General features: G+C 40.1%; 1 protein-coding gene across 6 annotated transcripts in view; it reads right to left on the bottom strand.

The window, feature by feature from the left end:
- GTDC1 (glycosyltransferase like domain containing 1) overlaps positions 1-21,056 on the bottom strand; it is a 505,179-nt gene that overhangs the window by 69,741 nt on the left and 414,382 nt on the right. For 4 of the 6 annotated variants that reach the window (XM_032637181.1, XM_032637182.1, XM_032637180.1 and 1 more), the window contains one exon: positions 6,280-6,368. In XM_032637181.1, the coding sequence (XP_032493072.1) occupies positions 6,280-6,368 (89 nt within the window). Of the gene's footprint in view, positions 1-6,205; positions 6,369-21,056 lie in introns of those variants that run through there. The other 2 variants (XM_032637183.1, XR_004350686.1) reach the window with 2 other exon arrangements.

Raw genomic sequence — 21,056 nt, 5'->3', positions numbered from 1 at the left:
TCAACTGTTAAAAAGTTCTTTTGTTAATTCCCACCTTAGACAAATGTCACCATCTACATGTGAAGGGGAGAGAGGTGATTGAGGTTTTTAATTGATGTGGATTTAATTATGCTAATTTAGACAGCTGTAAAGCATTTCAGTATAGCTGCTTAATAGGGCAAGCAAATACAGGTGCCCTTCACTGTAGGGGCTTAATTTTTAACCTAGGTAGCTTTAAAAGAGAAAGGGAGCTCAAAAGCGTGGGCAATTTACGATTTATAGAGGGAGGTCCACCCACGCTCTGAAATGTTTAGAAGGCTCTACATGCACCTAAGAGAGAGCCGAATGAAACCCTCATTCTTCATTGAAAACGCCACACTTGCCTCTAACTAGAAAAGACAATTTTAAATGATGTGTATATCAAGACTTGATTTGAGATAACACTAAACTAGAAGTTGCGGATTAAAAATGACCTTTATTTTCAACTCTGAAAAAGAATCACACAATGGAAATGGTGATAAAAATTAGCAAGAATTAAAAAAAATTTTTTTTAAGAAAGGGCTTTTGATTTTTTGAACTTTAATGACAAGGTGAGTTGACCTCACCGTGTATCTGACCTGACTTTCATTCCATTACCAGCAATAGGGAGACATGATACTAGGCGTCATTAGTGGGAAAATAGTATTCTTTTAAATTGCTGTATAATTCTGTTTTGGTTTCTTGGGGATTTTACTTGGGGTGAATAACGCAGCAAAACCTATTTAAGTTGTATTGAGTCTTAAACAAGTACGACATGGGATCCTATTCCATGGATTAGATGCTCAAGAAACACCACATGGTTAATTCACTGCTCCAAAGGTGGCCTGGTTTTAAAGGGCAATGTTGGACAGGCCGGTATATAATAGTATGAATGAAAAGGAGGAAGAATCAAAGACATTTTATAGCACTTTTTTTGTGGCTTGCTGAGGTGGGGAAGTCTGAAAATGCTCCAGCACTTCTCTGCCCAGTCACCTCTGGGTGACAATTCCCTCAAGGCCGGAGCTGCCCCCCAAGACACTGAGTCTCTCCTCCTAGGAGGCCTATTGCATTTCTAGAGGACAAAGAGCTTATCAATGAATCATCTTCCTTTCTCCCGGGCCATTTCCTTCTCAACCTTGTCAGGCTTCTCTTCTGCACATTTTCCTTTGTCCTACACTAATCAGACATGTAATTAGCTGGCAAAGAAAAGAAGAAAGAAGCAGGGGCATCTGTCCTCTGTTCCACACAGTGGGTGGAGAGTGACCTTTACAATCCTGCCCCAGTTTTTGGTGAAAATACACAGATTTGTGCATGAATTCTGACTCAGGTTTTTACTAACTCCTCAGATCTTGGATGAGCTATTTAATTTCTCTGACTTCTTTGATTTATCAAATGAGATAATCGTTCATGGTTCATACATTTGTTGACTCTACATATGAGCTGTGGATGAAATGTGCCTACTGTTCTTCCAGCACACAATAGGCACAAATGATACTTGTTCTGTTTCTCTCGTCATCACTCACAATGCTTCATGCTTTCTCCATCCCAGCATCCCACCCCTCACTCCTTTTCTCTTTTCTTTGACCCATAGCTTCTTTATTCATGTTCCTTGGGATACCATCATATTATTTTCTCCACTCTTGAAAATTTACTCCCTTTAATTTTGTTTTTATTTCCTTCCCTTCTGCCAATTTATTATTTACTATTTTTTCCTTTTGTTATTTCTCAGAGATTCTCTACCATCTTCCTCTCACCTCTTCCTCCTTTTTGCATTACAATAGAAGTGGAGAAGGGAGGAAGTTGTTAAAAATTAAAATGGGGATCTCAAAGGAGTGGAGAAAAAAATTAACATTCAAGAACTCTAGTGATAAAATTCTGATACTATTTTGCCTAAAGGAGGTCAAAATAGTGTCTGTCTAATGTAAACCTGTACAACTTATTTCTTTCTGTCTCTATGCTATAGGCATAATCTAAAATACAGAAACCAGTCACCCAAAAACACTATGGAAAAGTTGCAACTCAAATTAGTTGAGGATGTTTGTTCTTAAAATGGCATAGGCATGGCAAGAATGGTAGCACTCTTTTTTTTTTTGGTACACGGGCCTCTCACTGTTGTGGCCTCTCCCGTTGCGGAGCACAGGCTCCAGACGCACAGGCTTAGCAGCCATGGCTCACGGGCCCAGCCGCTCTGCGGCATGTGGGATCTTCCCGGACCGGGGCACGAACCCGTGTCCCCTGCATCAGCAGGCGGACTCTCAACCACTGCGCCACCAGGGAAGCCCCAGTAGCACTCTTTTGATTAATACTGTTTTAATAAAATTAATAATAGTAATAATGGGATTCTTGTTTCTCGCAACATGGAAACTTTTTTTCTTTTAGATGAATTGTCTTACATTCAATCAATCAACATTACAAAGTGTTCACGCTACGTACAACTTCATAACATCCAGGTCTGCGGGCACCTGTAAAACAGGGGGACCTCCAATCTCTATCCTTCTGCAGGTGGGCAACCTGAGAGTCCATCCACAGAGCTCACTTGCCCAGCCTCCTGCCACGTCCCAGGCTGGGGACCGCTGACTGGCAGGCTTCTGAGTCCTGAGCACAGACCTGGGCCCTTCTCAGGCCTTCCCGTGAACCACACCTGAGGCTGCTGGGGCAGGGGGCGCTTGCCGAGGCGTGGTCATGTGTGGGCCGGCACCACGGGAGACAGCTGGTCCAGGGGCTCAGAGACCAGGTTCGGGCCCCATTCCCTGAGACCGGAAGGATACAGAGCTGAGGTGACAGAATGAGAAGCAGCCCAGGGCATGCAGGACATGACACTAGTTGCTGGGAGGGACAGAACGGGGACAGAGGCTGAAGGCCATCGGGCAGCTGAGGAAGCCGGAGACACAGGTACGGTGGGGCACACGGAGGAAGCTGTACCCACACACGTCCTCTCCTGCAGGCAGGTCTGGTGTTGGGGGTCTCATCCTCTGCCCGTCCTTCCCCTCCCGGACCTGGGTGTGGCAGAGCAGAACACACAGGGCTGGTCCACGAAGGTGAACACAAGCACAAACATCCCTGTGGCAGCCTTGGGGCTCAGGGGTCGGGAGGAGATGGGAGCTGCAGGACCTCATCACTCATGACTGACCTCACAGCAACTGTGGGAGATACTGGTTTAGGTAAGCAACAAGGACATTTGTTTCTGCTTGTTACAGAGGAAGGAAAAGAAGTCAGCAAATATTAAACTCCCAAAAATGTGCCTTATGCAAGAGTAGAGTGTGCATTTGTGTTATCTGAAAATCTCAAGAATCTAATGTACAAAAAAGGGAAATGAACCTGACAAAAGGAAACCCCAAACCTGTGTTTAGGGACTGCTGACACTGCCTGGGGTGCCCAAGAATCCTACAGCTGAAGAAAAGCTCACAGTACAGGAGTGACGAGCCACACAAGAAAACAATTTTCCGTAAGAGAGAGTCAGAAGACACAACAAACATAAAGATTAGTATGCTTAATACCTTAATCTAATAATCTGAAAGACAATACAAAATAAAGATACTTAAAATGATAAAAAAGATTTTAAAAAGGAACAACTATAAAAAGAACAGAACATAATGAAAAAAGGAAAGGCAAATTTGAAAAATAAACAAATTAAGCATGCAGAAATGAGAAATTTGTTCATTAAAATGAATATCCTCAATGGATGAGCTAATCAGTAGCTAAAGAGCTCATGTCTGAACTAGAAAACATAGCTAAGAAAATTATCTCCAATTAGTACAGAGAAAATGCAATTTTTTTTAATGCTAAAAGACATGAAGGAAAGAATGAGATGGTCAAACATATCTAAAAGGAGTCACAGAGGAATGAAATAAATGAAAATAAATCCATACCTGGACACGTCATAGTTAAAATAAATAATAATAAAGTTTAAAAGACATGCATATTAAAGGCAACTAGAAAGAAAACTCAGATTACCTAAAGAACAGCAATTAGGCTAAAGCAGAGATTTCATCAACAAAAATAGAGTCAGCAGGAAATGGAATAATATCTTCAAAGTACTATGGGAAAAAACAACTGTTGAGTTAGAATTTTATACCCACATCAATTATAATTAAAGATTAAGGATGTGATCAAAAAAGTAAGGATTTTTTAAAAAATAAAAACTGATAGAGTTTACTATCCTCAGATTTCTTACTGAAAGAACCACCAAAGGATGTACGTCTGTAAAAAGAACATTGACTTAGAATAAAGGAGAGGTACAGAAGGTGGTGCTCAAAGAAACTGGTAAATACGTGTGTAAGTCTAAGTAAATATTGAGGTAAAATACAATGACTTAGTTTAGGGGATAAAAACAAAGGGGAAGTAAAATAATATATTGATGGTAGAAGAGTGTAGTGTTTGGAAATTAAAACAGATAGGTCAAGTGTGCTTGTTAAAAACTTGTGAGCACCACTGAAGAAGTAGAATATATAACTCCCATTGAATAACAACAAAAAAGAAAAAGCAATTAATCTAAATAAGAATAGGAAAAAAATGACAAAATGAAACCCAGTAAATAGAAATCATAAACACAATTAAAGTAAATCTCTCTCTTTATGTATATATACACATTCTCTTGGTTCAGTTTCTCTGGAGAACCCTAACAGAGCAGGATTGAAGGCTCATAAAGATAGTGACCTCTGGTAAGAAAATGCATTGCGTTCAATATAATGAGAGACAATAAGAATTGAAACTAACTAGTCGATCTGAGAAATGAGTGGCAACACTAAGAATACCTTAATAAATAAACATGAGATGGCTTAGAGTTGGCACATGAAATATCAGTCAATCATAAGAAAAACTCCCTTATAACTACAGCTAGCATTTCCAGTGAAATAAAAAACAAGTAGAATGGCTTAGTATAATTTTAGCTAGAGAAAGGGATGAGAAACTTATTTTTATTCAGCATCTACTAGATGTCAGGCAATTTATGTACATAAAATGATCACTTAATTATCAATGAATTTCACAATATTTAATTATCACAATATAATTCATCACATCTAATTATCACAGTATCCTGCCAAGTCAGACCCTGAGCTTTAAGGAAATCAAGTCACTTGTTGATGGTTACTTGGAAAGCAGCTAATTGTTGGGGCTGGTAAGTCTGAAATCTGCAGGGCAGGTGGCAGGCTGGAGACCCAGGAAGAATTAACGCTGAATCTTGAGTCGGAAGGCAGTCTGGAGGTAAAATTCCTTCTTTCTAGGAGGACCTCAGTACTTTCTCTTAAGGATTTCAGCTGATTGGATGAGGACCAATCACATTATGGAGAGTAATCTGCTTTACTCAAAGTCTACTAATTTAAATATTCATCACATCTAAAAAATATCTTCACAGGAACATCTAACCTGATGTTTGACCAACTCTTGGTTCCCCAGCCTAACCAAGCTGACATATACAATTAACCATCACACCAGGCCACGGCAATTAAATGAGATCAGCCCTGTACCTTAAGGCTCCTGTTCTCCTGTCAGGGCCAGGGTCCCTGAGGTGGCTTGGAGACAGAGCTCCTCACCACGGGCAAGACCACATGCCAGCTGATCTGCAAGCCAGTCCCAGACGCGTGTGAATGTGAGGCATCAGGGAAGGCCAGTGAGGAGAGAGGTTCAGAGGCCTCCATTCAGGCATCCATTCAGGAAGAAGGCAGTGAGCTGAGACCACAGAGCAAAGGAAGCTGTGATTAGTCAGAAGTCTAAGGGAGAAATGAGGCTGGGGTGAGACTGTGTGTGTGAGAAGCAGCAAGAGAAGTACAATCAGGGCCAGAGAATGTCACAAGGATGGCAACACTCCACAGTAAAAACACTGGCTATTAAAGAAACAAAAGATAGGGGCTTCCCTGGTGGCGCAGTGGTTGAGAGTCTGCCTGCCGATGCAGGGGACACGGGTTCGTGCCCCGGTCCGGGAAGATCCCACATGCCACGGAGCGGCTGGACCCGTGAGCCATGGCCACCGAGCCTGCGCGTCCGGAGCCTGTGCTCCGCAACGGGAGAGGCCACAGCAGTGAGAGGCCTGCGTACAGCAAAAAAAAAAAGAAACAAAAGATAACTGGATCTCTAGAGATACACTCACGATATTTCGGTTCTCAACTGAGTCCTAAATGTACAGTTGTGGTTATCCTTGAACGATTCTCCAAAACTCCGAGACTTATGACTGTAAGGTTACCATTCTTCCATGTTGTCATGTGTTGTCTTAGTCTGTTTGGAAGGCTATAACATAATACTATAGACGGGGTAACTTATAAATAATAGAAATTTATTTCTCACCGTTCCGGAGGCTGGATGTCCAAGATCAGGGTGCCATCATGGGCAGGTTCTGGTGAAGGCTTGTTTCCCGGTTCCAGCTGAGTCCTCACCTGTGGAAGGGGATAGGGAGCTCTCTGGGGTCTCTCTCATGTGGACGCTAATTCCATTCATGAGTGCTCCACTTTTATAACCAAAGGCCCTCCCTCCTTACACCATTACTTGGGGCATTAGGATTTCAACATATGCTTTGGCGAGGGGGTGGGGAGGGGTTGGGGGATGGGGGAGAGCATAAAGCAAACATTTAGATCATAGCATATGTCTTTATATGGGGCCAATGAGCCAGATTTTCTGGCTGCAGAGCTTGGCTTGCCCCTCCCCCTCCCACACCTACTAATCTGGGACAACTATTTTGACAATTTAAGCCCCAGTTTTCATATCTGTAAAATGAAAATAATATCACCTACATTAAGGTTGCAGTGAAAATTAAATAAGATAATCAATACATCTAAAGCAATTAACATTTTGCTTGGCCAATAGTAAGTGTTTAATGAATGTTAGCTGTTATCAGTTCTATCCACCTCCTCCTTCAGAACCATGTTGAAAAGTTAACCTCTGGCCACTGACTACAAATGCCTCTTGTTTTTGTATGTGTTTATGATGGGTTTTTAAGTTATGTATATGTGAGTACATTTCTATTTCATTTGTGTTTGTGGAGCACCCATTAAATTTAAGAACATATAATGCCTTTCAAACTTCCCATAATGTCTCACAATTCCTGGTGACTTTTATTAAATTTAACAAGCGTTTATTGAGAACATACTATGTTCAGGGTCCCACACCAGGTGCTATTCACTACAGTGGACGAAACGAATGTATTTATCATTAAGAAAGGTTTTCATAAAGTTTTTATATAAAGTCTCAGCACTGAAGTGAGAATGTAATAATATGAATCTGGAGGCCATACAACTGGGTGTCTATCCGGGAGGGACACAGACTGCAAAGACAAGCTCGAGGTTCAGCGAGTCATATTCAGTTTTCAACGTTTACGAAATGCCTGCTCTGTGCAAGCAGGACAATCCTTAGCTTCAAAGGTGTTAGAAGATGACTTACCTTAAAGATGTGTGCTTTGCTTATTTGCTTTTGTTTGGGGAGGTGATCTATGATTGTAAATTTTTATTAAATCCTAGCAGCATTCTTGACACTAAACCAACACAGTGAGTTGCTAATCACAGCACGGGTCATTTATTTTCTGTTCTGGGTCACTTCTTTTCTCTATTGAAGGAAAAGAACATGACAGCTCTCTGTTAATAATGCCAAACTCAAAAATCCATTTTCTTTTTAAAATCTGAGTATCATGTTCCTTTAACCACACCTCCTTTTTAAACCTGGTATTCACTTCTGTCCATATTTTTCAAGATTCTACTTAGTAAATAAAACATGCTACTAGAAGGAATCGAGAGTAAAAGGAAGCCTGAGCCACCACCACTAGTTTCTATGAGCAGGAGGTAGATTATGCTTTCAGAGTGGCTATGTACATTCTCCCTTGGCTCTCCTTCCCCACAGAACCCGAAGAGCAAAACAATACATCTCCCCATGAATATATTATCAGCACTAACTTGACAGTCTCGCTGTTGACAATACTGGTTGTACTTCACTTCACTTTCCTCCTGTGGTCGAAAACCAGATCCAGCCCCCTGGGCCCTTCCTGGGGCTGTACAGCAGCTGAAGGGCCAACTGCCAATGGGTCTGGAACAGGCTTTCCAGCCTCGGCACCTGACTTCCTGGCTGCCTCCATTTCAGGTCTCATTGGTTGATGCGGCAGCTGTGATTCTGACAATGAGCTTGGTGTTGGGTCAAGTTTTTGTTTGGCTGACTTATTCCCACAGATGCCATTTTCCTTGACTCACCCTTGACTACTGAGAATGCTCTTTATTACCTTTTAAAATCATGTGATATCCATAAGCAAAAATTGGGATTAACATTTTTGAAAGCATTACCCATGACTGATTTTTTTTTCAATGCTGAAATGCAAGATGTAAAGCTAGAGCCAGCCCAATCCTGAGTTTAGCACAGTGGTGTATCAAGTATCATTTGTAACTTCAGAATAAAATGCCCAGATTTTTTTTCGTGATCTTAGGAACCTGGATGCAATGTCCACCCACGGAAGCAGTTTACAAATGCAAAAGTAGGAAGCGTTTTTATGTATTAGAAACATTGTGACAATCCTCCTTTAAAAGAATAAATAATTGTGTTCTAATATAAAGAATGTGAAATAAAAATATGTATAACTCTATTGATGAAACAGGACTTTTATTCAATAGTTATAAGACAAGTCACTTGCAAAACTTGCTTACACAAGGAAAAAAGTCTCGGTGGTGTAGCTTTCTTCACCATAGAACACCATCCTCCCCCAAAACAGACTGCAATAATTAATGTCCGTAGTATGAAAATTCTATGTGATATAATTTATTTATGCTTTGTTTAAAAAAGGCCAAATTGAATGCCAGCACTTGAGATCTTGAAATAATGCTGCATATGTTGATACAATAATTTATTAATTTTATTGATTCTCTACTTATATGTTGATATTTTAAAGAACTGTATTGTTTTTATTATACAAAGTTATAAGATATCTAAATATTAAAGAAATATAGAGAGTAGAAAATAAAAGCGTAACCACAGACATTTTAATATAAACAGCCTGGTGAATAGTCCTTCAAACTTTTCTCTCCATATTCTAATGTATACAGACATAATTTTTTACCAAACTGTATCTAATATTTCTTAGACTTTTTTTCATTTCATGATCTCTAAAACTATCTCATTCTTTGAATACACACATATTAGTGGGTTATATGAGTGTTCTATAAAATATACAAATATTAATGGGTTAAGTTTATGGCTTTGCAGCCAAATGTCTTGGTTGAGTTTGAATCCTAGCTTCACTGTTAGTAATTCTCTGACTTTGACAAGTTGCTTATTTTCTCTGTAATCCACTCTCTCAACTTGTAAGGTGTGATATTGACAATACCTCCGTGAAATGGTTGTCACCCAGGATGAGGAGTTACTGCCTGGCACTGGTAGGCATGCAACCACGACAGTGCTGCTACCGTGGATGTGCAGTATCTTATCAGCAACCTCATGTTGGTGGACATTTAGAGTGATTACAATTTTTACTCTCATACATCACACACTAGTGGACTTCTAAGTATAAAGTTGTGAGTATCTCTACAGGCTGTATTTTGGAAGTACAGTTTTCTAATCAAAGGTGATAAACGTCTTTTTTTTTTTTTTTCTTTTTTTTCTTTGCGGTACGCAGGCCTCTCACTGCTGTGGCCTCTCCCGTCGCGGAGCACAGGCTCCGGACGCGCAGGCTCAGCGGCCATGGCTCACGGGCCCCCAGCCGCTCCGCGGCATGTGGGATCTTCCCGGACCAGGGCACGAACCCGCGTCCCCTGCATCGGCAGGCGGACTCTCAACCACTGCGCCACCAGGGAAGCCCACATCTTTTAAATGATAGATATTGCAGAGTAATCATCCCCCAAATTCTAACTACTCACACTGTGAGTAAAAGTGAATGAGCATAAATTTGGGATCATGAGAAATATTTTATTAAGTCTCTTATCTATGCAATAAAAATGAATAGTTTTGTGGGTTTTTTTTACAAAGAAGCAGGGGATTACTGTAACACAACATAAGTCACACATATTATTCATAAATATCGGAAATCTTTTTTTTCCATATTTCCCATGATTCTCACAGTTCTGCAAGTCTTTGAGCCCCTCTTTGTCCAGAGAAAGAATTCATAGCATCTTGTCTTCCTATAATCAGTTATTATTAACTGCAGAACATAATAGTCCATCAGGCAGCTACTCATAAATATCTACCAATCAGATGTGTAACAAATGCTTATCAAAATTAATAAGTCGAGAAATGGAACAATTATGTCATATTCTACAGGTGTGGTAACAGTGTTTCTGAAACCCAGACTGAACATAGCCTGACCACTCTACCACATATTCAGAATTGAGATGGTTCCAGGCTACTTTTCTGTAGTTACACCAGAGCACAAAGAGGACAAAAAAACATACTGATAGCAAGTGCCTCTAATGTCTGGTGATAGATGGTACATGTGTGGTGTGAGAGAGTATGCCCTTAAGCAGTGAGCACTGAATGGCAAATCTTTTACAGCTTCTGGAAATACTTATACATTTCTTTCTAGTTCTTTGGCATATAGCTAATTTGAGGCTTTGTCAGGGATCATAACATCTGATGCAATGACAGTAATATCCATCTCTATCAAGACAGAGTCCAAAAATTGTTTTTGAATAATAAAGAGGTTTGACACCACATTAATAGAAGGGTAAAGATAAATATTTACACAGGAGAAGTGGTCCATAGGCAAATCTGTTCTCACACACAGCTGCAAATATTGTGTTCTTTACAAAGTTGTATTTGCCTTCTGTGTCCTGTGTTGTTTACATGCCCTAAAACCTCTGCACAATGGAGTTTTAAGATAAAATACATAAAAGTATTTAAATATTATCATTGAGAATTTTATTTCACCCTTTCTAAAAATAGGTTAATATGTGGCATTGATATTTTTCAACCTCAAATGCAAATTTTTTCAAAAAGTGGGAATTTAGAGCCAAATAAAAAATTAATGCATTTATATTTTAAAAAGAGTTATCCAAGAACAATATTTGTGTTATATAGTTTTATATTTAACCTGTTTTAAACATAATTTTCTAACTTACCTTCATTTTATTTTATTTTTTACCTTATCTTAATTCTAAACTACAATCTTTCTATAAGAATAGAAGCCTAATTCTTTGGAAATAGTGTTCAGTTGGCATAATTGGTATTATAGAGTTTTAAAATATATTATAGAATATTCTGGCACTAGACACTAAATTGAAATTTTAAAGAAAATGTTGGAAATAGCTGTAAGGGGGAAAAAAGTAGCCTTTTAAATCTAATTTGTTATGCACCACAGTAGGGTAATGGATGCAATGAAAGTTCTTTTATTGAGTTCCCATGTCCAAAAGGTATTTAGGTAGCAAAGGATGTTAAGCAGACCCCCTGCAATCCGCCTTTAACTGAAGATAGCAGGAAATAAGGTATATAGGTCTGTGTCCTCCTGGTTTTTATTTCCTCGGGAGTGCAACTCATGCAAAGGACACCTTAGACTGCTTAGCCGATCACAAAGGGTGCACTAGACCCCCTCGCCAGCTGCCTGAATAGCGTGATCTGAAGGGTGGCTGAAACCATACTGGGAGTTCAGTCCTTCAGGTGGGTCTTTTCAAATTCCAATAGTGAGAAGTTCCTGGAGAATTGGTAAGGATTTCACTAGTCCCCAGCAGGTTTGAGATCAAAAGCTTTGGTTAAATAGAAGCCTGTTGGGAAATCTTAAAACCCCTTTGTGATGTAACTTTAAAAAGTTAATACAAAGAACCCTTAGACTGCGGCCGTAACAGCACGAACAAAGAGTATATCAAAACCGATTCCATTAAGGGAAAGCGGACATACAAATTCATTTAATTTAAAGAGCAATCCAGTTATAGATTTAGACCATATAAATTCTATATAATAGAACTTAGACCATACCATCGAGCCCATTTAGAAGATGTGCTCATTTCTTGTTACATACGCCAGACTTCATTCTTGGTCATTGAGATATGCTTTTTAAACAACTTATATATTCATTTGCTGAAAGGAGAAAGAGTGGTGTGCATTTAAACTCATTCCTCAAGAAGATACTTTTAAAACAAATTAAAATTAAACTTGATGGGGATCCGTCAGTCAGTTGGTTATCTCTTTTTCATGGTGTCAAACTGCTAATTGGCCAACCTCCTTAAAATAATAAACCTTCAATTGATATTGATTAGTAGATCATTAATGAATGCATTAATTCTAATGTAATTTTTATAATTAATACCAATCCATTTTTTGGCAAGTCACACACTTTTTATTTATTTATTTATTTTTTTTGCGGTACGCGGGCCTCCCACTGCTGTGGCCTCTCCCGTTGTGGAGCACAGGCTCCGGATGCACAGGCCCAGCGGCCATGGCTCACGGGCCCAGCCGCTCCGCGGCATGTGGGATCCTCCCAGACCGGGGCACGAACCCGTGTCCCCTGTCACAACAGTGAGAGGCCCCCGTACCGCAAAAAAAAAAGGGAGCAGGAATAAAGAAATTATACTAGGCCAAAAAGTGGGTTGGTTATTGCAAGGTTACTTTCCTTTAGGGGACGGCAGGGAGCTACCAGGCAGATTATGTAACTAATAATCTGGAGATTATTAGTTATTATTAGCTAATCTGGAGATTCCTGGCTTAAGATTCCATTTCTGGGAGAGCCAAAACTGTAATTAAGTCTCAGTTTGGTGATGTGGGGCTTAGCATAAGTTATCCCATTTGGGGCCTGTTGTCTTGTTTTTAACACCAAGTCGCACATAGCGGGATTCATCCCAAAGAAATCTTTTTCAAGTGTGGTCACTATTGACCATGAATATCCTAAAATTCTCATAGTGATAGATGGGGAAACTGATCCTTCTACCATATTCAGTTTTTTTCTTCTCTTCTTCACTCATGTCTTCTTTTACTTCTCTCCCTCGTCTGTTCTTCTACCTGTGTGTCATCTGATTAACGATAGGAAAATAAAGTGGCAGATTAAGTCAAACTCTGTGGGTAAAGTATAAAAATCTTTGGGGCAAGTACTCCTTGAATGAAACACCACAGTGAGTTTTCCTCCCAGCTACCTGAAGTCCCTTAAAAAAATCTCAACAAAGATCTCAACTGAACTGACTAGCTCTACTGAAAGCAAACAGACAATACGTTTTTGAGGGTTCTGCATCCTTACAGGGTCTCCACTGAAACAGCTGAGCCAGAAGCCCACCCTTCCCAGGTGTGCTGTCAGATTCTGGTCTGCTTTAAGCTGTTTAACGAGCTCCTATTCGTGTCTGTCCTGATGGAATGTTCACTGAGGTAGGCGCTCTACCGAACAATTAGCCCTTTGTGATAGATAAAAAACTTCAAATCAGTAATGCAAGGAGGGCATGGTTACTAAATCTCTGATTCCCAAATATGCTTATGTGAGTGTATTTACATATATATTCTATATGGATTACATATGTGTTCAAACAAATATAGCTAATCTCTGAGGTGTTATTAGAATATAAACATTCTGCTCGAACACTGGCTCCGTGCTCAGGGGGAACTATGTGAACCAGCTTATCTTGATACCCTGGATACTTTCAAAGACACCCTAAGACCTTGCTACTCATGAAGTTATTGCTTACTTGTGGAGTGCTTTAAATTTTTAAATCCATTCCAACGTGCCACTGCATATTCTTGTATTGGAACTCTAGTCTTTTTTTTTTTTTTTTTTTTTTTTTTTTTTTTTTTTTTGCGGCACGCGGGCCTCTCACTGTTGTGGCCTCTCCCGTTGCGGAGCACAGGCTCCGGACGCGCAGGCTCAGCGGCCATGACTCACGGGCCCAGCCGCTCCGCGGCATGTGGGATCTTCCCGGACCGGGGCACGAACCCGTGTCCCCTGCATCGGCAGGCGGACTCTCAACCACTGCGCCACCAGGGAAGTCCGGAACTCTAGTCTTGAATTCCAAAAAATTCAAAACCCACTACTCTAGCAAATGAATAACTTGAACATAAAGGTATTCTTTGAACACTTGGCACACCATCATCAAGATTCTGGAAACTGAAGAGATTATTTTAAAAGTGTATGTTATAGAATCAGTCTCCAGACATTTATACTTTTGTAGTGGAAGAAATACCCGCAGAGATGATGCACAAATTCATGAATTGTTCCATAATTTCAAATTGATCACTCCCTCCTCCACCCCACCTTATCTTACATCTGCTCTAACGGAGCATTTACACACTTTATTTCATGTGAAATTTCACGTGTCTTTTTCATTAGAGTCAGAGACTCTTGTTTATTGTTGTTAATTCAGTGACTATCACAGGACACATGATAGGTGCTTAATAAATGTTAGCTGAGCTAATGAATAAAAACTAGATGAGCACCTGGAGGACAAGAAGAAAGAGATGATTATGGGTTGATTTTTTTTTCAGTGGCCAAAACAGAAAAAGCAAAAATTAATGTCTAGAATTTTTTCAAAGTGAAAATAGCTATCTTTTCTGACTGATAAATAATACATGCTCACTGGAAAATATTCAAATATCTCACTATAGGGCTTCCCTGGTGGCACAGTGGTTGAGAGTCTGCCTGCCGATGCAGTGAACACGGGCTCATGCCCCGGTCCGGGAAGATCCCACATGCCGTGGAGCGGCTGGGCCCGTGAGCCATGGCTACTGAGCCTGCGCGTCCGGAGCCTGTGCTCCGCAACGGGAGAGGCCACAACAGTGAGAGGCCCGTGTACCGCAAAAAAAAGAAAAATCTCACTATAATTCCTCTATTAGATAAAACCAGTTGTTATGATTTGGTGTACGTATATATCTCTCAGGTGTTAATCTATGCACATACAAGGTTGACTTAAAAAAAGAAAAATTGGAGCCATAGTATATATACCCTTTTGTTCACTGACTAGCTTTAAAAGTTTAACAGTATAGGGCTTCCCTGGTGGCGCAGTGGTTGAGAGTCCACCTGCTGATGCAGGGGACACGGGTTCGTGCCCTGGTCCGGGAAAATGCCACATGCCGCAGAGCGGCTGGGCCCGTGAGCCATGGCCGCTGAGCCTGCGCGTCCGGAGCCTGTGCTCCGCAGCGGGACAGGCCACAACAGTGAGAGGCCTGCGTACAGCAAAAAAAAAAAAAAAAAAAAACAGTATATTTCTAATGCCTTTCCATGACACAAGTGTTCCCCTTTAACTGGCTATGGTAGCCTCTATTTTGTATATATCATCGTGTGTTTCATTCTATTGACAGATATTTAGGTTGCAGTCAATTTTTATTCTTATAAACAGTGCTTCAATAAACTTCTTTTAACATCTTTGCAAGTTCAGATTTATTTTCTTGGCATAAATTCCTAGACGTGAAATGGACTTAAAATGTTAAAGCATGTTGTTAAATTATTCTAGAAAAAAAGGTCATGCCAATTTATACTCTCTCCAACTGTGTATAAGCCATTTTCTCTATCACCTTGCCTGGATGTAATTCATTTAGAAATCCTTGTTAACCTAATAAGGAAAGAAGCCTTACTGGTGGTTGTTGTTATTGTTTTTCCATTGTTGTTTTAAGTCCTAGACTACTTAGGGACCTTTTTTTTTTTTTTTTTTTTTTTTTATGCGTTACGCGGGCCTCTCACTGCTGTGGCCTCTCCCGTTGCGGAGGACAGGCTCCGGACGCGCAGGCTCAGCGGCCACGGCTCACGGGCCCAGCCGCTCCGCGGCACGTGGGATCCTCCCAGACCGGGGCACGAACCCGTGTCCCCTGCATCGGCAGGCGGACTCTCAACCACTGCGCCACCAGGGAAGCCCAGGGACCTTTTAAATAAATCAATTCTTGATAAATCACACATGTCCCACCCATGAAACATGTTCAGTACCAAATTAACTCCCCTCTTCTACTCAGCTGGGTTGTCTTCTCTTTGTACCAGCACCAGGTATGAATCAAAGAAACAAGAAGATCTTAATATTAGGTTGAACATACCTAGGAGAGATCTAATATGTATGTATAAATCGATGAAATCTCAAAATAAAATGTGTTTGATTATTGACTAAATAGTTTCATCATGGTTCCCCTCTATTAATGTGGATAACTGAGTAAATGATAACATAATTCACAAATTATATAACCCTGTTGCAGGAACAAGTCTTCAGATCATATCAGCTACTGGTAATAAGACCACCTACCTCTAAGTTTTATGAAGTCTCTAACGGGATTGTTAGCAATTCTACCACGAAGTCTAGAACTCAAGAAGCTGCTGACATGATGTAGTGGTGTGAAAAAATCTGTGAAACCAGAGAGATGTGTCTAAGAATACAGCACTCACGACATGAATAAAAACCATTTTATATTTCTCTAGTCCCAGGAAGTGTATGTGCCAAACCTTGCCTTGGAAAAAGAAATAGCACCTTTATACTTCAAAGCTTACAATCCTATCCCAAAGAGTAAACACTGGTCAATATTTCTTGCCCATGAATAATGGAAAGGTATTTGCAGGAAGGTCTTAGAGACTTCACGTGTTTCTTTGCGGACTGGGTCAGCTCTTCCTCATAGCCTGCCAATGAGTATGAAGTCTATGTTTTGAAGGCATCAGTGTGAAGAATTGTAGTCCCACTGCACTATTTTACTACTCACCACAAAACTTAGCTGCAGTGAGCTACCGAGTATGTTCACTAAGACACGGTAGTTGTGTTGTCTATTGCTATACAACAAACAAACCCAAAATTTAGTGACTTAAAACCACACACATTTACTATCTCACAGTTTCTGTGGGTTTAGAACCTAGGCACAGGGTCCCCTTCTTCAGGGCCTCTCAGGAGGCTATTATCTAGAGGTCAGCTGGTACCACAGTCGCATTAGCTGAGGCAGGATCTGCTTCCGAGCTCACATTAGTAGTTGTGATTCAGTTCTTCCTAGTCTATCGGAATGAGAGTCTCAGTTTCTCGCTGGCCATTGGCCAGAGGCTGCTCTCGTTTCCTGGCCACATGGGGCTCTCCAACATGGAAAGTTGGTTCCTCAAAGCCAGCCAGAGACAGACCCTGCTAGCAAGACAGAAGTCATGGTCTTTTATAACCTAATCATGAAAGAGACATCCAATAACTTTGTCCACATTCTGTTCATTAAAAGCAAGTCCCTAGGTTCAAGGAGAGGTGATTGCACAAGTTAGTGAATACTAAGAGTCAGGGATCATTGGGGACCATCTTAGGAGGCTGCCTACCACAGCAGGTGGTTCCTCAGTTGATAACAGGAATAGAGGACACTGGGGAAAACTGGAAAGGGGAAGGCCTGGAGACACGGTGGGAGAGGAATTTCCCGGGAAAAGGCTCACGACACTCCAGTGACACATACACTGTCAACAAACACAGTTGAATCTGGGGGGATGTTAACCACCTTGGGAAAGTGTGTTAAGTCTCAGGTCAAATCAGTATGTACCGTGTCAAACCAGTAACTTCTCAAATTATGTATTATTGGGGAAAATTGAAATAATAGTATAACTGGGTGACAATGGCAAATTAGTGGATAACACAGAAACACCAAGAGGGAAAATATTCCATACCTAAGGTAAAAAAATGATCGTAATTCTTCTTCCCTCAAAATGTATCTAACAATTAACATTGACAAAGTGAAATTAATGACATTCAAAGGACTCTTAATCTGTATTTATTCTATGTAAACATGTACACCTGCCATTTATTTGTCATTTGTCGAGCTTAAATTTTGAGTTTGTCTTGTCAAGACCATAGACCTCGTGATAATTTCATGTTTGCCTTTACTTTGCACCCACCATTCACTTTGATAGGATAGTTGGCTCAAAGTAAGGGTATGTTGGGGACCATAAAACAAAATAGAGAAAATATAGCTTACGTATTTATATGGGGGAGGGGAGCTCATACTCACACTAGGATTTTTTTTTTAGCATGGCTGTTCTAGTAAGTTGAGCTAATCGGCTGAGTGTTTGCATGGGTGGGTTATATACATGTTTCTGTGACAACAAAAATGAACAGAGATATAGCAGATAAATTGCCTTAACAGGTTTTGCTTGGTTTTAGAGCAAAAACTTACTAATTAATGCAAGTGTTGCAATCATTTTTATGACATTCCCCAAAGATGGCACTTTAAGGGTTATGCCATATGCTGATTGACAGAGGCCATAATTCCACACAATGAGACTGTATCATATTGTTTGAAGTGAGGTGATATTCATCTCTTGAAACTGATCAAACATATCATTGCATCAAACAGTATTACAATATAATCACGCTGTATGTGGAGACTGCCAAGGCTGATCACCATGTTGTACTCTTTTCCCTTGGACTTCTCTAATAGCAGTTGTGACACACCACTGCATCCATATTTTCCTTTACGAACTCAGAATCCAAGATAGAGAAAAATATCTGCATAAAATTGTGGTTTGGTTATGCTGTGTGAGTGTTTGTTTGCGGACTGCTTTAGAATTACAATTTTCCTTCCATAAAGATCTCCCTAAGTATACAAATAAAAACCCGGTAAGGCCAAGATAAAAAGAGAAGATTCCAAACAGGGCAGAAAATAATTCAAATGCCTTTTATTTGTCTTTAGTAAACAAGCAAACACGGAAGAAATGTCTTTTTAAAAAAAATACTTTTTAGTGTCTGAAACTTCCAATCGTATTTCTTCCCTAACGTACTGTTTTGCAAAGACACTTGCTTTATCTACTGATTCTGGGGCTATTTCAGCTGCAGATGAAAATGATATTAGAACCTATTCTTCTCCCAGTCTTAGTTGCTGCTGATCTTGGAAAGCAGTGCCAGGATGGGCATGAGTAAATGAGGGCAATTTGGCTATTCTCTTAGTGGCATTCTTAGCGGTATGAAATTCTATAACACAGCAGCTTTTAGACTGATATAATTTAGGAATTGCCCTTTTATTATCCATCCATCCATCCAGCCAGCCAGCCATTCATCCATCCACCTATCTAATAACTTGGGGACTATGTTCAGAATAGTTTACAAATAAACAGGATGCTAGGATGGGAGCCATCATCTATTCACGCTGACATTCACTAAGAGATGTGTTACCAATTCTGGTCCTCCAGGGTTGATCCATGCAAGTCTCTGAGATGTCACCATCCTATCTGGACCTTATTAATTTGTCTAAGCCAACCCTAACCCTAACCTGTTAGGTTAAATATTCTTAGACTTCTGGGCCTATAGCAACTATGTGGTTCTTTCAGAGACTCAGTGGGATATCAGGAACACAGAGGCTCTCTCTGATTGGTTATCTGAACACTCTCAGAGCCATCTCTCTCTTCTACTGCTCCTGCACTGTGGTGGGCACAGGGAACCTGTGAGGCTAGAGGATCCTGGGTTCCCCCAAGATACAAGACCAGCTAGCTCTCTGCTCCCAGATTCTGCTAACCATGGACATTTCTCCCAGGTCAGGTGAAGGAAGATCAGAGCCAAAGTCCCTTTGCAGAGACACCACCAGTCTTTAAATTCTGTGCTTTCCTTCTGACCACTTTCTCCTTTTCTTCTCTTCCTTAACCTATAGAGACTTCATTTAATATATGGTGAAATACACTGAATTTTCATCTATTTTTCCCAAATCTTTTGTTTGTGATGTTAATATCATGATTTCAGATCTTTAGGGCATGTCTGATACACAAAGGCCCAGGGTTTTGAAATTCAAAATCTGAGAACTGTCTCAGAACCTCTCTTTCTACAAGAGCATCCATTGCTCATGCAAGTAAGGACAAAAGTCCTAGTAGCTGCCCAATGGTGAAGAAGGGTCCCTATGTATCCTCTCTCTCTTGCTTTTTTGTCTTCTACTTCATTAATTTTGTTGTTTGATTCTTTATTTCTTTCCCCTATTTTCTTAGAGTTTAGTTGGCTGGATTTTTTTTTTTTTTCTAGTTTGTTGAATAGAATAGTTAGTACTACTTAAGCTACATCACATATTTTTTATTTTGCTATTGGTCGCTTTAAATTTTGAAACAATCAAAAATTCCTTTTTTTTTTTCCTAGCAAAAAAGCTAGACAGACAGTATAAATAGCTTGTTTTTCCTGAATACTTATAAACTGCTGACCAGAAGGTCCATTAGCCCCAAACAATTTAATGTGTGTTTTCTACAAATAAGAACATCCTCCTACTGACTGCAACACAACTAACAAAACCAGGAAATACGTTTTGATACACTCCTGCCCTTCGGTCCACAGATCACATTCCAGTTTCACCAACTGATGCAACAATATTTTTTGAAACGAAAGGATCCACTTCAGAATCACACACTGCATTGCTTGTCATGTCTCTTTAGCCTCCTTCAGTCTGGAATATTCTTCAGTCTATGGTAGGCTTTCATGACTTTGATGTTTCGAAGATGAGTCCAGTTACTTTGTAGAATTTCCCTCAGTTTAAATTTGCCTGAAGTTTCCTCAGGATTGGATTCAGGTCACAGTATCACAGAAGTGATGCTGTGTTCCTCTCAAAGAAGCAGACCAGGTCATGCATGGTTTCAATAGCTGATGTTCACTGTCACCACTTGATAAAAGTGATGTCTTCCAGGCTCTTCCACCATAAAGTTACTTTCCCCCCTTTGTGGGGAGGTACTCTGAAACCATGTAAATATCCTGTTCCTCAACAAACTTTAAATTCATTCATTCATTGATTTATGCTGGCATGGTCTCTTATTTTACTTAATATTGTAAATTCTATGAGGTACTATCATGTTACTATCCATATGAATACTCAAATTATGTCCAATGTGGCTAGTAGGAGTTCAGTTAAGCTGACGTCTAGGCCCTTTTGATATGTGCCCATCATTTTTTTTTTAAACACTTCTTTGGTTTATGGTAGAAGTTCCAGGTTTTTCTTGTACTTTTTCTCTCCCCCAGCCCCAGAATCAGGCATTTCTCTAAAAATTTCCCTTTTTTTTTTCCCTTAATGGAATATGGTATTTGGAAGCCAGGATCTGGGCGCTATGTATGTTCATTGTTTTTGGAGCGTTGCTGCTTCCCATATAGAGCCAGGAATTATATATATATGTGTGTACCATATAGTTACATTTATATTTATTTCTATCTATAGAAATTGAAATCTAGCTATCTATATTTATCTATAGATACTGAAAACCACGAGTTCATGCTTATACCTTCAATCACATGTTTCTAATTTTCTCC

This window comes from Phocoena sinus, chromosome 7 (genome assembly GCF_008692025.1).
Source record: "Phocoena sinus isolate mPhoSin1 chromosome 7, mPhoSin1.pri, whole genome shotgun sequence".
Lineage (NCBI taxonomy): Eukaryota > Metazoa > Chordata > Mammalia > Artiodactyla > Phocoenidae > Phocoena > Phocoena sinus.
This window is presented reverse-complemented; position numbering and strand designations above follow the sequence as displayed.